This window comes from Cyprinus carpio, chromosome B2 (assembly GCF_018340385.1).
Source record: "Cyprinus carpio isolate SPL01 chromosome B2, ASM1834038v1, whole genome shotgun sequence".
NCBI lineage: Eukaryota > Metazoa > Chordata > Actinopteri > Cypriniformes > Cyprinidae > Cyprinus > Cyprinus carpio.
This window is the reverse complement of record NC_056598.1, coordinates 30,696,650-30,710,262: the sequence shown is the minus strand read 5'-3', so window position 1 is coordinate 30,710,262 and position 13,613 is coordinate 30,696,650. Positions and strand designations below refer to the sequence as shown.

The window sequence follows — 13,613 nt, the reverse complement described above, 5'->3', positions numbered from 1 at the left end:
CTTGCAGTCTTTATTTATTTTTTATTTTTTTTTCTATTTATTGATAACTTTTTGTTTGAATCTCTCAACATTTTATAACAGTAGCCAAGTGGTGAAGACAAGAAAAAAGAAACTAAATTACAATATCACTTGCAATCGCCACTTGCACTCTCCGCTACCTGTGACGTCACTTGCAATCGACACAAATTGTGCATGTTGCCAATGGAGACAAGAAGCTGTGGTGGTGATTAAATGATTAAAACTAATTTAGTACTATAACGTACAGGGTCCTGCAAGAAAAAGAGTAGTGCAGTTAATTTGTGGGACACAGGACAAGAGAATATGTGTGCAATGAACAGAGTATTTTGTTTGGAGTTTTTCATAGTGTTTAATTAAGTGTATTCTTAATGTGGATTGATTTATTAAGTTACATTAAGTTCAATTAAAAGACCAAATTCGATATATAGTTATTATTTAATGTACTACAAGGCAAGCAGATGGCTATGAACACAATGCGCAAACTTTGTCCTCCCATGCAGCAAAACGCTTAATGTGGCCTAATAACAGACTAAGATGATAAAGACACTTCAGTAGGCCAAGCCTATATGTCTTGTTGTTGACTCAACGTATATACAGACCAGCAAATATGAACGTGCATTATGAAATTCATTAAGTGATTTTAAAAGGATCAACTCCGTACAGGCAAGCAGACAAGTACAGAACGCAGTGCGTTAAATTGTACATTAAACGTTTTCCTCCTATAGAAAATCATTATAAATAAAACACATAATGTAGCTTAATGGACAAAGACAGTGATATAAACGAGTTGTAGACAGTTTATTCTATATGGAAAAATGCTTAACGTGAAACTTTGCCTGTTGCGTTTATTCTGGGCTCACCTGCTTGCCTGTACATATTAGTTATGTATTTTAATAATGTAGAGAAGCATATTGAGTTTGGCCTTTATCATCTTAGTCCATTTTGCCACATTTTGCGGTATGTGAGGAAAATACTATATACATATTCATTATATTAATGAACTGTATATTTAATTTGATATTTTAGTAGCATCTTAATACATAAAGCCATGTTAAGTGTTTGTTTTCCTACAGGAGGAAAATGATTAGCTAGAGACTTTGTGCAAGCATTCATATTCTGGTGTTCTGTGGCCACGGATTTGCTGGTCTTGTCTTTTTCTTGCAGGACCCTGTACGTTATAGTAGTAGGCCTACTAAATTAGTTTTAATCGTTTATTCACCACCACAGCGTCTTGTCTCCATTGGCAACATGCACAATTTGTGTTGATTGCAAGTGACGTCACAGGTAGCGGAGAGTGCAAGTAGCGATTGCAAGTGACATTGTAATTTAGTTTCTTTTTTCTTGTCTTCGCCACCTGGCTACTGTTATAAAATGTTGGGAAATTCAAACAAAAAGTAATAAAAAATTCAACTAAATAAAAAATAAAGACTGCAAGTGATGTCACTAGCGGAAGTGCAAGTGTCTGAGAGTGCAAGTCTGAGAGTGCAAGTGCAAGTCTGCAGCCAGACCCTCTTGTGCACGCTAGGTGGTGCCGGCCAGCAATGCATTTTTACTCAGATATGTATCTCGTATATGGATTTAACTTTAGTTACAAATGCAAGAAAAATGTCAGAATTATGAGTTTATGTCACACAATCCTGACCTTATAACTCAGAATTGCGAGTTTATATCTCTTGCTATTACTATTATTTTATTTTTCACAATATTACTGCTTTTGCTGTATTATGAATTAAAAAAAAGAGGCTTGGTGAGCAGAAGAGAATTATTTAAAAACATAAATCTAACTGTACAAAAGTTTCTGACTGGTAGTGTATATATAAAAAAATAAACTAAATTAGTGAAACAATAATAACGTGGTACAATGTTAAAAATTAAAATAGCAACATACAATATTAATAAAATGCCAAATGAACTTTTAGCGAGCGTGCGTGCCTCTCTCATCTCGCGAGAGTTGGCGCGGGGTCTGCGCTCTGACGTTTCCGGTAACCTGCGGAAGGAGCAGCTGGGCCGAAGCTCACCGCGCCCTCCTCATCATCTTCAGCCTCCTCTACCGGGACATTCCGCTCACCGGAACCGGCTACACTCTCCACGGAGCTCGGGAACTCATTTACCGTTACACGAGAGAGACAGTGAGCGCTGACAGGCGCTTTAACCCTCAGCAGACACTAGAACCGATGCTAGCAAGCTAACAGCATCCTGTCGCGCGGACCGGGAAATCAAAATAATGTCTTTATTTATCACTCCCATTTCATTTATACTGGTTTTATAAAGTGACTGTGCTTTTCGCTCAGGCACACGTGTAGTGTTACGCGTGTTAGCGACAGTAGCACATGTCGTTTATAGCTTACAGGTGATTTTACTCTTTGATTGTAATCTCTGTGAATTAAATACATTATTGTGAATTAAAGTCAATGTCAGCTCACAGCAGAGACTTCTAGTGTTTTAATAAAACGATGAAAAGACCTGGACAGTACACAAGTTGAGGAGTGTTTGTAGACTGATCTGGGATCTTACCAGCTCGATGACAAGCTGTAAATCAGAGTTATTATACAGTAAAGCTCAGTCTGAGCTCGCCTTAGATTAAAGGTCTTCTAAACATCAGCCATGGCTCCGAAAAAGAGGCCAGAGCCCATAGTTATAACCGGATCTGTGGAAGCACAGACGACCTCTACATCCATCGACGCAGCTTCAGAGTAAGTATGAAGTCCGGCCTGGAAAGAGAAGGTTGTGTGTGTGTCACTTGACATCTTTGTCTTTATTTAATCTCAGAGCGAATCTCGAGGCCCTGCAGAAGAAGCTGGAAGAGCTGGATTTGGATGAGCAGCAGAAGAAGCGCCTGGAAGCTTTCCTCACGCAGAAAGCCAATCTGGGCGAGCTCAAAGATGATGATTTCCAGCACATCAGTGAACTGGGAGCCGGGAACGGAGGTGTGGTTAATAAAGTGTGCCACAAACCCTCTGGACTCGTGATGGCACGGAAGGTGAGTCGCCAGCATTTTTCATTTTGAGTTGAGTTTGACAGAAGGGTCATTCCGTGTCAACTCAACCAGAGGCCCCCGGCTTAAATTTACGATTTTGCATACATTTTTTCTGAAGAAAGATGGACATGTATAGTGATGAAAGCCAAAATATTAAATATCACGGATGAATATTTACTGAGTAATCCATTGTTTTGTAGATGGGGGTCAAAATTGCAATTTTAACCTGAGATTCGGAGTCAAATTACAGAAGGTTAAAAATGACTTCAGAAAGACTGCAGCATCGTAATGTTAGAGATTGGTAGATCTGTTAATAAAATCTGTTGACTTTAGCAATCTTTGTTGCATTATGTGCCAATGGTGACCATCCAAAAATGGGGAAACAGCACTTTTCAAGTTTTTTCTCCAAAGTTTGCATGCTTGTAACTCAAGAAGTATTAAAGATATCTTAACCTGTGGGACGCTTGGCGCTCTGTTTTTGTTGTTGTCCTTTTTCTCTATAAAATCTTTTAGTAATCATCATAAATTAAATATCATTTGAAAGCTTAGGAGCGTAAGATTCATCCTGTGAAAACCATTTTTAAATCGGATGTTGTGTTACCATGGAAATGGTATTTTAAAATCTTATGGCGGTCTCCTCCCCCTTAGTGGGCGGAGTCAAGTGTCATATTACAAAATGCATTACGGTCTTTTAGAATCAAAACTTTTTATAATCTTGGCAACAAACATACCATTGGAAAGGTCTGAGTCTCAGGATTCCATATTTGGTGGTTATTTTGAGTATTGAAGTAAAATTGACAGAGAAATCTAGGGGAAAATTAATTTAACAAAATTTAAAGTAGTTTTGATGGCTCCCAGTGGCTGTTTGTGGTATGACGCCCTAAATAAAACCTCACAGGAACCTCAACTTTTTTCATATCAACTTCAAATTTGGAACATAACTTATTTAGACACAAGGCTTTAATTTTATACCAATTTTAGAGTAAAACCTGTTATGTAAAATATTTATAATAAATAAAATAAAATCAATATAGCGCATTTTATTTACAGTACATTTAAACTTCTATAACTTTTTGATACTTTAATTTTTTGAAAAAATTCCACTTTTGACAAAATCTGCTAATTTTCTTCTTTAAAAAGAGGTCTATATTCCAAAGTGTTCATAAAATACAACAATTTAAGTTTGGATAGTGCACTTTAATGCCTATTTTAAAAAATGGGGGGGTGACAGTTAAGGGGTTAAAGCCCTTTTAGATATTGGGTCTTAAAAAACTGTCCTTTTGGTGTCTTCATTTTTAAGGCCCTATATGGTTCAGTTCCAGAGATATTGTAATCTTAATATGGCTCCGGGGGTAAATGGTGTGATTATATTGGATGAGTTTATGTGTCCGGCGAGACGTTTAATGTCCTGACAATCTCTATAGTCCCATTTAGACTAAAGTAAAGTAAAAGCTTTTAAAATCATTAGGAGAAATAACTGGTGGATTTTATGTGCTAGAATAAAACGAAAACAACATATCTTGTGTGAACCACAGACTTAATTTCCCTCATGTAACCCAAACCCAATTTAAAATCCAATCTACAAAAAAAAAAATACATCTTTCCATCTCCAATCATTCTGTTATAAATGTATCTGTTGATTTTTACAAGCTGAAGGATGTTGGAATTATTTTCTGTTGTAACTGACAGCATGATGCTGTCCACAGACATAACAAAAATCCCTCACAATGTGCTGCATGTGTGTGTTTTCTGTGTTCCTGTAGTTGATTCATCTGGAGATCAAGCCAGCCATCAGACATCAGATCATCAGGGAGCTGCAGGTCCTGCACGAGTGTAACTCTCCGTACATCGTGGGTTTCTACGGGGCGTTTTACAGCGACGGGGAGATTAGCATCTGTATGGAGAACATGGTACGTTTAGAGGCTTTTTTCACACATTTTTCAGACCAACCCCATTGAGCTAAGATATTAACCAGGGCCATATTCACAAAACACATCGTAACGCTAAAAGTAGCTCATAACTTGCCGATTTAGGAGGAAATCTTACAAATAATGAGTGTTTCAATCCAATGCCAGATTGGAGTAAATAGTAAATAATTCCATAAGTTATCAATGCTGTCACATGTTTGAGTCTCTCTGATGTTGTTTAACAATCACATGATATTCAGGTACATAATAGTATGCATTTTATTCTGATATATTATGTTTGGGAAACCCTATAGATGGCCTAAATAGCTAACTTCACAACTAGGGCCCTTTAAAAACTCTAATTGTGGATTTGTGTGTTTCTCCTTGTTATCAGGACGGAGGCTCTTTGGATCAGGTTCAGAAAGAGGCTCGCAGAATTCCAGAGGAGATCTTGGGAAAAGTCAGCATAGCTGTGAGTGTTAACTCAAACAATATGGAAAACTGAGGTCAATTACAAAAGCCCGACTTCAGATTGTTTTGAGTTTTTGGATGTGTACCAGGGATGCACTGATACGAAACAAGCTTTGTGTGTAATGAGTGGTTCTCTACATTATTACAGGAAAGCATCATGTGATTGTTGTACCGCTGCACTGGAGCAGCTCTTAATGTAATAAAGTGAAAGATAAAATACGATGAAGAAATAGAATGAAGAGTGAAAGTATAGAAGTGTTTTAACAAGTGGAATGTAGCGTGTAAATGACTAAAGGAAACATCTATTTACCAAAAAGAATTTTGCAAGCTAATATGATTTGTATTATTTTGGTTTCTCTGCCCAATATGTTTACAAATTACAAAAAACAGGTGTCAGTAATCATTGGAAAGGTGTCAGTGTTGTAAAAAGTGGTGTAAAAGCTCATTATGATCTGAAGTTGTCACACTTTTTTATAAGAATGATTCCTCCCAAACCTGAATAATTTGCTTCAGTAAAAAACAAAAGGTGATGTTTAGCACAATCTTCACGCTGCTCTTTTTTTTTTTTTTCCAAACGATGGAACAAATCTCCACTGAAGCTCTTAAATGTCATTCTTGCTCTTGTTGTACGGAAAAAGAGCAGTTCTGAAGTTTCTCCTGTTGAATCCACAGAAAAAGAATAAACAACTCGTATAGTTCTGGAACTACATTTATAATCATTTTTAAAAATAAATTTTTCCTTCTTTTTTTCTCTTCAAACAGGTTTTAAGAGGTCTCGCTTACCTTCGAGAAAAGCACCAGATTATCCACAGAGGTAAAAAAAAATAATAATAATTATTATTTATTTATTTTTTCTCCAAGGAGCACATGTGATCTTAGATTGAAATACATAGGAGCACATTAAAAACACTTTAGGGACACAATGAAATTCCATCAAATAATGTTTTTTAAAGGGATACAAGGAGACATTAACAAGCAGAATACTTTACTAGAATACAAAACGTACAGTGAGTGTTGAATTTCTCCACTTCATACTGCACTTAATAATTATGCAGTTATTAATAGGCCTCTCTGAAAGGTGTATATACTGTATACTGTTACTGTGACAATAGAAGTCATATTTGGAGATTATGTGATTCCTGTTTGTTCATCCCCCAATGTAAAAGCTCTTAAAATAAGACGTTTGTTGTAGCACTTATGATATTTAAGACCTATGTAAGGATCCACATGGACTTTTTTTTTGCTCCTAAGTAAAGTTTGTTTGATTTGTGGTCACAAATGTGAGTCCAGTGCTCTAAATTAAAAACTGAAGTATAGAATGTGTTAAATGATTCTGTCTGTATCTGTCAAAAATAAGCACTTGTAGGAAAATAAGAGTGTGTTTTCTTGTTCACAGATGTGAAACCTTCAAATATCCTGGTTAATTCCCGCGGGGAGATCAAACTGTGTGACTTCGGCGTGAGCGGGCAGCTCATCGACTCCATGGCCAACTCTTTTGTAGGAACGCGCTCGTACATGTCGGTATGTTTCCACTGGTGTCTGTAGAGAGGATTAGATGTGGTGATTGTGTTTAAGTGAGTTCATGTTGTGTGTGTGTGTGTGTGTTCAGCCGGAGAGGTTGCAGGGCACTCATTACTCGGTGCAGTCAGACGTGTGGAGTATGGGTCTCTCTCTGGTGGAGCTGGCCATCGGCCGCTATCCCATTCCTCCACCCGACGCCAAGGAGCTGGAGGGCATCTTCGGCAGGGCAGTGATGGATGTTAGGGAGCCAGGGACGCACAGTACGTCTCCTCGACCCAGACCCCCCGGCAGACCCGTCAGCGGTGAGAAAGCCTTTCTTCATGGAGGGCAGCAAGAGTCTTTGTGTTCTTTTACTTATTTGGCTGTGATGAAACTTAAAGAAGTGAGGAATTTCTGTGCTGTTAGTGTCTCCATGATGGAGCTGCACAAATGAGTTTTACACTACTGATCAAAGGTTTACGATTCTTATAATGTTTTTAAAAGAAGTATCTTCTGCTCACCAAGGTTGCATTTATTTGATGGAAAAATACAGTAATACTGTGAAATATTAATACAGTTTTAAACAGCTGTTTTCCATGTAAATATCTGTTAAACTGTAATTTATTTCTGTGATGCGCAGCTGTATTTTCAGCATCATTACTCCAGTCTTCAGTGTCACATGATCTTCAGAAATCATTCTAATGATTCAAGAAACATTTCTGATTATTATCAATGTTGAAAACTGTTGTGCTGCTCAATATTTTTGTGGAAACCATGATAAATTTTAGATTTCAGGATTCACAGATGAATAGAAGTTCAAAAGAACAGCATTTACATTATCAGTGTCTTTACTCTCACTTTTGAGCAATTTAATGCTTCTGTGATTAATAAAAGTATTTAAACAAAAAAAAATCAGTGTTATACACCCCAAACTTTTAAATGGTCATGTATCACAGTTTCCACAAAAATATTGTGCAGCACGACTGTTTTCAACACTGATAATAATCAGAAATGTTTCTTGAATCATTAGAATGATTTCTGAAGATCATGTGACACTGAAGACTGGAGTAATGATGCTGAAAATACAGCTGCGCATCACAGAAATAAATTATTGCTTAACACATATTCACACAGAAAACAGTTGTTTGAAATTATAATAATATTTCACATTATTAGTATTTTTACTGTATTTTTGAATAAATAAATACAGCTCTGCTGAGAGAAAAGGCTTCTTTCAAAAACATTAAAAAAACAAACATAATTCCAAACTTTTTCCTGGTCATGTAACTTCACAGCAGTGAATGTTTCTTGTATAATATCATGTTGAATGGCAGCAGGTGTCAGTATAAGGTCACGGATCACTGTAGTGTTACATAAACATGAAGTTACTCATTGCTCTCTGTTACCAGTGAACCGGTGTGACTCACAGAGCGTCCTGTTCTCTTTCAGGTCACGGGCCAGTCATGGCTATATTTGAGCTGCTGGATTATATCGTCAATGAGGTGAGAGGCTTACGCTTTCAATAACATGCTAAAGTTTCAAAATTTGAAGGCCTGGATACTATCTAATAAAACCCACTGTCCTGAAGCTGACGTCTATGTGTCTAAACTAACAGAAGAGTCAGGCTGAGCTGATGAGTAATCAGGCAGTCATCACAGATTCAATATTAAGAATTAGATTTAATAATGCATGTAGACTTTGAGTGTGTAGAGCACTAGTTTCCAGTGCAGGGCTCTTTAAGTCAGATCTGATGCTGTTATTATTGATGTATAAGTGTGAATGAAGACTTTTATATGTGTGTTATCCATCAGCCGCCTCCTAAACTCCCTCACGGCGTCTTCACTCCTGATTTCCAGGACTTTGTGACCAAATGGTGAGTGTTGTTACTCGACAGGTGAAATGCAGCACGTCTCTGGTGCGTCTTCACACGTCATTGAGATCTCGGACATAATTTTGTCTGTTTTTCTTTGCGTTTGTCTTCTAGTCTGATTAAAAACCCTGCAGACCGAGCGGACCTGAAGATGCTGGTGGTGAGAGCACATTTATGTTTTCATGCAAAACAATATAAAATCAAAATGTACACTGTTTACTTTTATGATAAATGTGCTTGATCGTGCAGTATCCATTATTATTATTATTATTATTATTATTATTATTATAGAAGTTAATATCAACCAACCATATCATATATCCTGGCAGAATCATATACTTTTTTCTTTTTCCCCACAAAACTGCATTGATGTAAAGCTTTATCATCAAAACACATCAGTAATGCTTTACTGTGTTTGTTGAGCTGATCGAGATCTTATGCATTTACAATACCATCACAGACCGTATAAAATTGTATAGTTCAAACTAACACCATAAAAACTGAAATTATTGAAAAATTGTAATAAATTCAGATGTTCTTAATCTTAATTATTTTCAAGGCAATATTTCTTCTTTTCATTTGAAAATTAATTTCATTTCATTTAAAAAACAAAATCAAATAAGTAAAAAAAAAAAATGTACTTAAAAATTTGTAGACTATATCAAAATATAAAAAAACAAAAACACAAATGACTAAAATGTAACAAAATTCAAATGGTTAACGTTAAACGGAAAATATAAAAATTAAAACGAATTCAAAATTTGAATTAAAACTGGGCTGTTGTTGGAGTCAAACGCAGTCGTGACACGTGTTTGTGTGTGTGTGTGTGTGTGTGTTTGTGTTTGTGTGTGTGTGTGTGTGTGTGTGTGTGTGTGTGTGTGTGTGTTTTTTTGGTGTATCTCTTTCGTGATAACACGTTTATTAAGCGCTCCGAGGTGGAGGAGGTGGACTTCGCTGGATGGTTGTGTAAAACGATGGGGCTCAATCAGCCCAGCACACCCACCCAAACAGCTGAATGACACACACACACACACACACACACACACCTGACCGTCACATGACCCACGAGTCCCCTTCAGAACACAAATGTTTACAGCCCATCTGATGGAACACCTGCAGAGCTGCTTATTTGACACTATACTTCTATATTCATGGGTGCATCTCATGGATCCAGTCAAGAACATGAACGTTTCACGCTCAAAACTAAGAAATAAGAGATGCATGTATTTTGATGAAAGAAAAGTAAGATCCTTGTCTTGCCAAAAAAAGTGCATTTGCCCCCAAAAAACCCAATGAAATATTAAATTATGAAGTAAAGTCCTGTATGGTAGTATTTGTTGTACTGCCTTTAATTTTGACATTTTCATTGCTCGTACTTACAGTAGTGTTTTGTAACAAACATACAGTTACTGTAATGTAATTCACCAATAAAAATAGTTACAAAAATTAAAATTGGCTAAAATTACAAAAATGAAGTTTTGGTTAATTGTCTTGAAAATGTCACAATGCAAAAACGATTTTAAAGTCTGGTCTTAAAAATAAGCAAAATCTAATTTTCGGATATTTTTCTTTTGATTTTGACGTTGTGACGTGTGGCCTGAGAGTGTTTTTGTCAGATCCAGACGCACACACGTGTTCTCATCTGATCCTTCATCAGGTGTAACGGAGGTAATCACCAGCGTCACTCTTAGAATGATCTCTGTGTTCATTCTTACTTTTCTACAGACAGTTGCTGCTTTAAAGACTCAATAAAGTGATTGTAGAGGGGATGAACTGATTCTGGGTTGTGGTGGTTGTTGTTTTTTCAAATGCAGATTAAAAAGTGAGAAGCAGTTGCGACTTAATATCACATCTGTGCTGTTTTAGTTTTGCAAACATGTTTGGCATCACAATCTTTTTTTAAATAAAGACTGACCTTTCATAATCAGTAACTTAAAAAAGCTCATCTTCATTGCTCCATATATGTATAATGGGCTCTGTTTAGTGTTAAATAAATGTTTTATATATGTTTATATTAAAACATTTATTATGTAATTTGATTTGACATTTGTGACCCTGGAGCACAAAACCAGTCATAAGGGTAAATTTTTGGAAATTGAGATTTATGCATCATCTGAGTTCTTTTTAGTTAATCTCTCCATTGATGCATGATTTGTTGGGATCGGACAATATTTGTCTGAGATACAACTATTTAAAAATCTGAAATTTGAGGGTGTAAAAAAATCTAAATATTGAGAAAATCATCTTTAAAGTTGTCCAAATTAATTCTTAGCAATGCATATTACTAATCAAAAATTAAGTTTTGATATATTTACGGTAGGAAATTTACAAAATATCTTCATGGAACATGATCTTTACTTAATATACAATTTTTTTAGCATAAAAGAGAAATGTATAATTTTGATCCATACAATGTATTGTTGTCTATTTCTACAAATATACCTGTGCTATACCAGGTACACATTTGGTCATTTATAATTGATGCTGATGATGTTAGGGTTTTGTTTAGCAGTCACTAAATAGTTGTTCTAGTGCTTTGCTTGTATTTGGGGTTCAAGACTGTCTGCAGCCTCAGGATTTCTGGTCTCTAGATACGACTTGTGTCCCTCCTTCAGTGTAAGTGTAGAATTTTTCACCTGATTTATCTGAAAAGTGCAGTATTAATACTGATTCTTGAACGAGGAAGACTAATAATTGTTTGTATTAATATCCCTCAGAGAAAGTCTGGTGATGTCCTGATCCAGATCACACCGGTTCATCTTCAAAAGCAGTTTATGGTAAGAGTTTGCAGTGTGAGGCTCATGTCCTGATGTGAGGGATGTGACACCTGTGTCAGCCAGCAGGAGGCAGTATAGAGATATTTGACACATTTAACCAGCAGTTGAAGCCAAATGTCTGAATTACACGAGGTGCATTCAACTAAACAGATGTTAGTGATGCTGCATATCTCCAAATAATAACATGCTTATTTATTTAGATGTTGCTTCAGCTCATATTTTCATGTTTTTGAGCCAACGCCATGAACGCGAGTCAAGCATCAATAATTATTGAATATTTTGACTCCTGTATTTCAAAAATTGTCCATGGGATTTTCCATTATGAATCTTTTATTGAGGTTTCTGGTTAATTTTCACACATGCATAAGGAGTTTTTGGGTTATTTGTCCATTTTCATGCTTATAATTCTTTGAAAACATTTTTTTACATAATTTTTACTGTTATAAGAATGTTTTCTTAAGAAGGAAGCCTATAGTGGGAGAAAAAGCAAGGAATATTTAACCCTAAAATTAAAATTGGCTGAAAATCCACTCACTATCAGGCCATCCAAGATCAGGATGAGTTTGTTTCTTCATCAGATTTGTTGAAATATAGCATTACATCAGTGTGTCATCAATGAATGCTCTACAGTGAATGGGTGCCGTCAGAATGAGAGTCCCAACAGCTGATAAAAACATCACAATAATTTTCGGGTGAACTATTCCTTCAATCACTATTAGATCTAGTGGTGTCTTATAAACTAAAGTTAGTTTTTTAGATATTTGTGCTAGAATACTGAGCAGTGCATGACTCGTGAACTCATAATAACATGCTGTTTACTCTCACTATTACTAGCATCTGTGGCAGATCTGTGGCTGAAAGCATGAAGGTTTTGGCCCGGTCAGTGATATTTTACTGGTGACCTGTGTACGGGGTCGTGATGTGGCGCGTCTGGGTTTCACACTGATTCTGGGTGTTTGCCCCACAGTCATCATGTGAGAATAAAAAGACCGGGTGACTTTAAAGCCTCGCTCACTGCCGCAGTCAGACGGCAAGCTCTGCAGTCATTAATATGCAAAAATGCAAATGAGTGGGTAATTAAGAGCAGGAGTTCCACAGAGGCTCTTTGATTGCTAATGAATTCTAATCTGCCAGAACGGGGGGATGGGCTGATGGAAACAGAAAGAGACACATGCACTCGTTATTCAAACCTCGCTGAGAAATTCTGTGTTTTGTCCTCTGAATAAGGACGGTTGATCAAATATACAGACCAAACAAAATCATTTAAACTAAACTTGATTTTCTGAGGGAAATAATGCATGCAAAAAATAGTGTGACGTTTCTAATCATGGTTCAGCATGTAAATATTATGATGTCGCTGATGTAAGATTCTTTCAAAGTGTGACGTTGTCAGTTTTAATCTAAAATCAAAACCAAGTCTGAATGGAGTTTAAATATATCTCACAAATTTTGACTTTTATAAAGATATAAACTTGCATTTCTGAGAGAAAAAAAACCAGGCAGAATTTTTTTTTTGTTTTGTTTTGTTTGTGTTTTTTTTTTTGTTCTTTTGAGGAAGAAACAACAAAGATGTAAACTTAGAATTGCAAGAATGAAAGTCAGAATTGTGAGATAAAAAGTTGCAACTACGTTTTTAAAAATATATATTTTGAGGTTGAAACAATTGCAAAATGCAAATTTAGAATTCAGAGAAAAAAATCTCATAATTACAAGAGAAAATTCAGAATTGCGAGATGTAAATTTAAAATAAAAAATATAATAAAAATTAAAAGTGTTATATCTCACAATTTTAGATATATAAGATATAAACTCATAATTGTGACATTAAAAAAATATTTAACTTGTATTATTTGGTGGGAAAAAAAGACAAAATTGTGAAATATAAACTCAAAATTCAGACCAAAAACAAAATATAAGATAAAAAGTTTTTTATTCCGTGTCGGAAACAGCTTTCCTATGAATCAGGTTCAGACCTTCAGCATTATTTATTTAGTTGCTTAGATGCATTACTCAATAAATAATGATAAATGATGTTCCCCCGAGGCCTTATTTGTGTTTGCGTGTTTGTTTTCTGCTGCGTCTGACCCTCAGCG

The 13,613-nt window shown here is 35.9% G+C and overlaps 1 protein-coding gene across 1 annotated transcript; it reads left to right on the top strand.

The window, feature by feature from the left end:
• The first annotated feature begins 1,960 nt into the window (after positions 1-1,960).
• On the top strand, positions 1,961-10,520 carry LOC109100030 (dual specificity mitogen-activated protein kinase kinase 2-like). Its single transcript, XM_042719117.1, has 11 exons — positions 1,961-2,711; positions 2,788-2,998; positions 4,759-4,905; positions 5,297-5,374; positions 6,136-6,187; positions 6,770-6,894; positions 6,983-7,196; positions 8,323-8,375; positions 8,685-8,746; positions 8,858-8,903; positions 9,652-10,520. The coding sequence occupies exons 1-11, from the start codon at positions 2,623-2,625 to the stop codon at positions 9,760-9,762; spliced, it is 1,188 nt and encodes a 395-aa protein (XP_042575051.1). The 5' UTR covers positions 1,961-2,622; the 3' UTR covers positions 9,763-10,520.
• The last annotated feature ends 3,093 nt before the right edge of the window (positions 10,521-13,613 follow it).

Coding starts and splice junctions, on each gene's coding strand:
- LOC109100030 (XM_042719117.1), top strand. CDS start 2,623: ATGGCTCCGAAAAAGAGGCCAGAGCCCATAGTTATAACCGGATCTGTG. Junction 6,188..6,769: donor GCACCAGATTATCCACAGAG/GTAAAAAAAAAT, acceptor TCTTGTTCACAG/ATGTGAAACCTTCAAATATC. Junction 8,747..8,857: donor CAGGACTTTGTGACCAAATG/GTGAGTGTTGTT, acceptor TTTGTCTTCTAG/TCTGATTAAAAACCCTGCAG.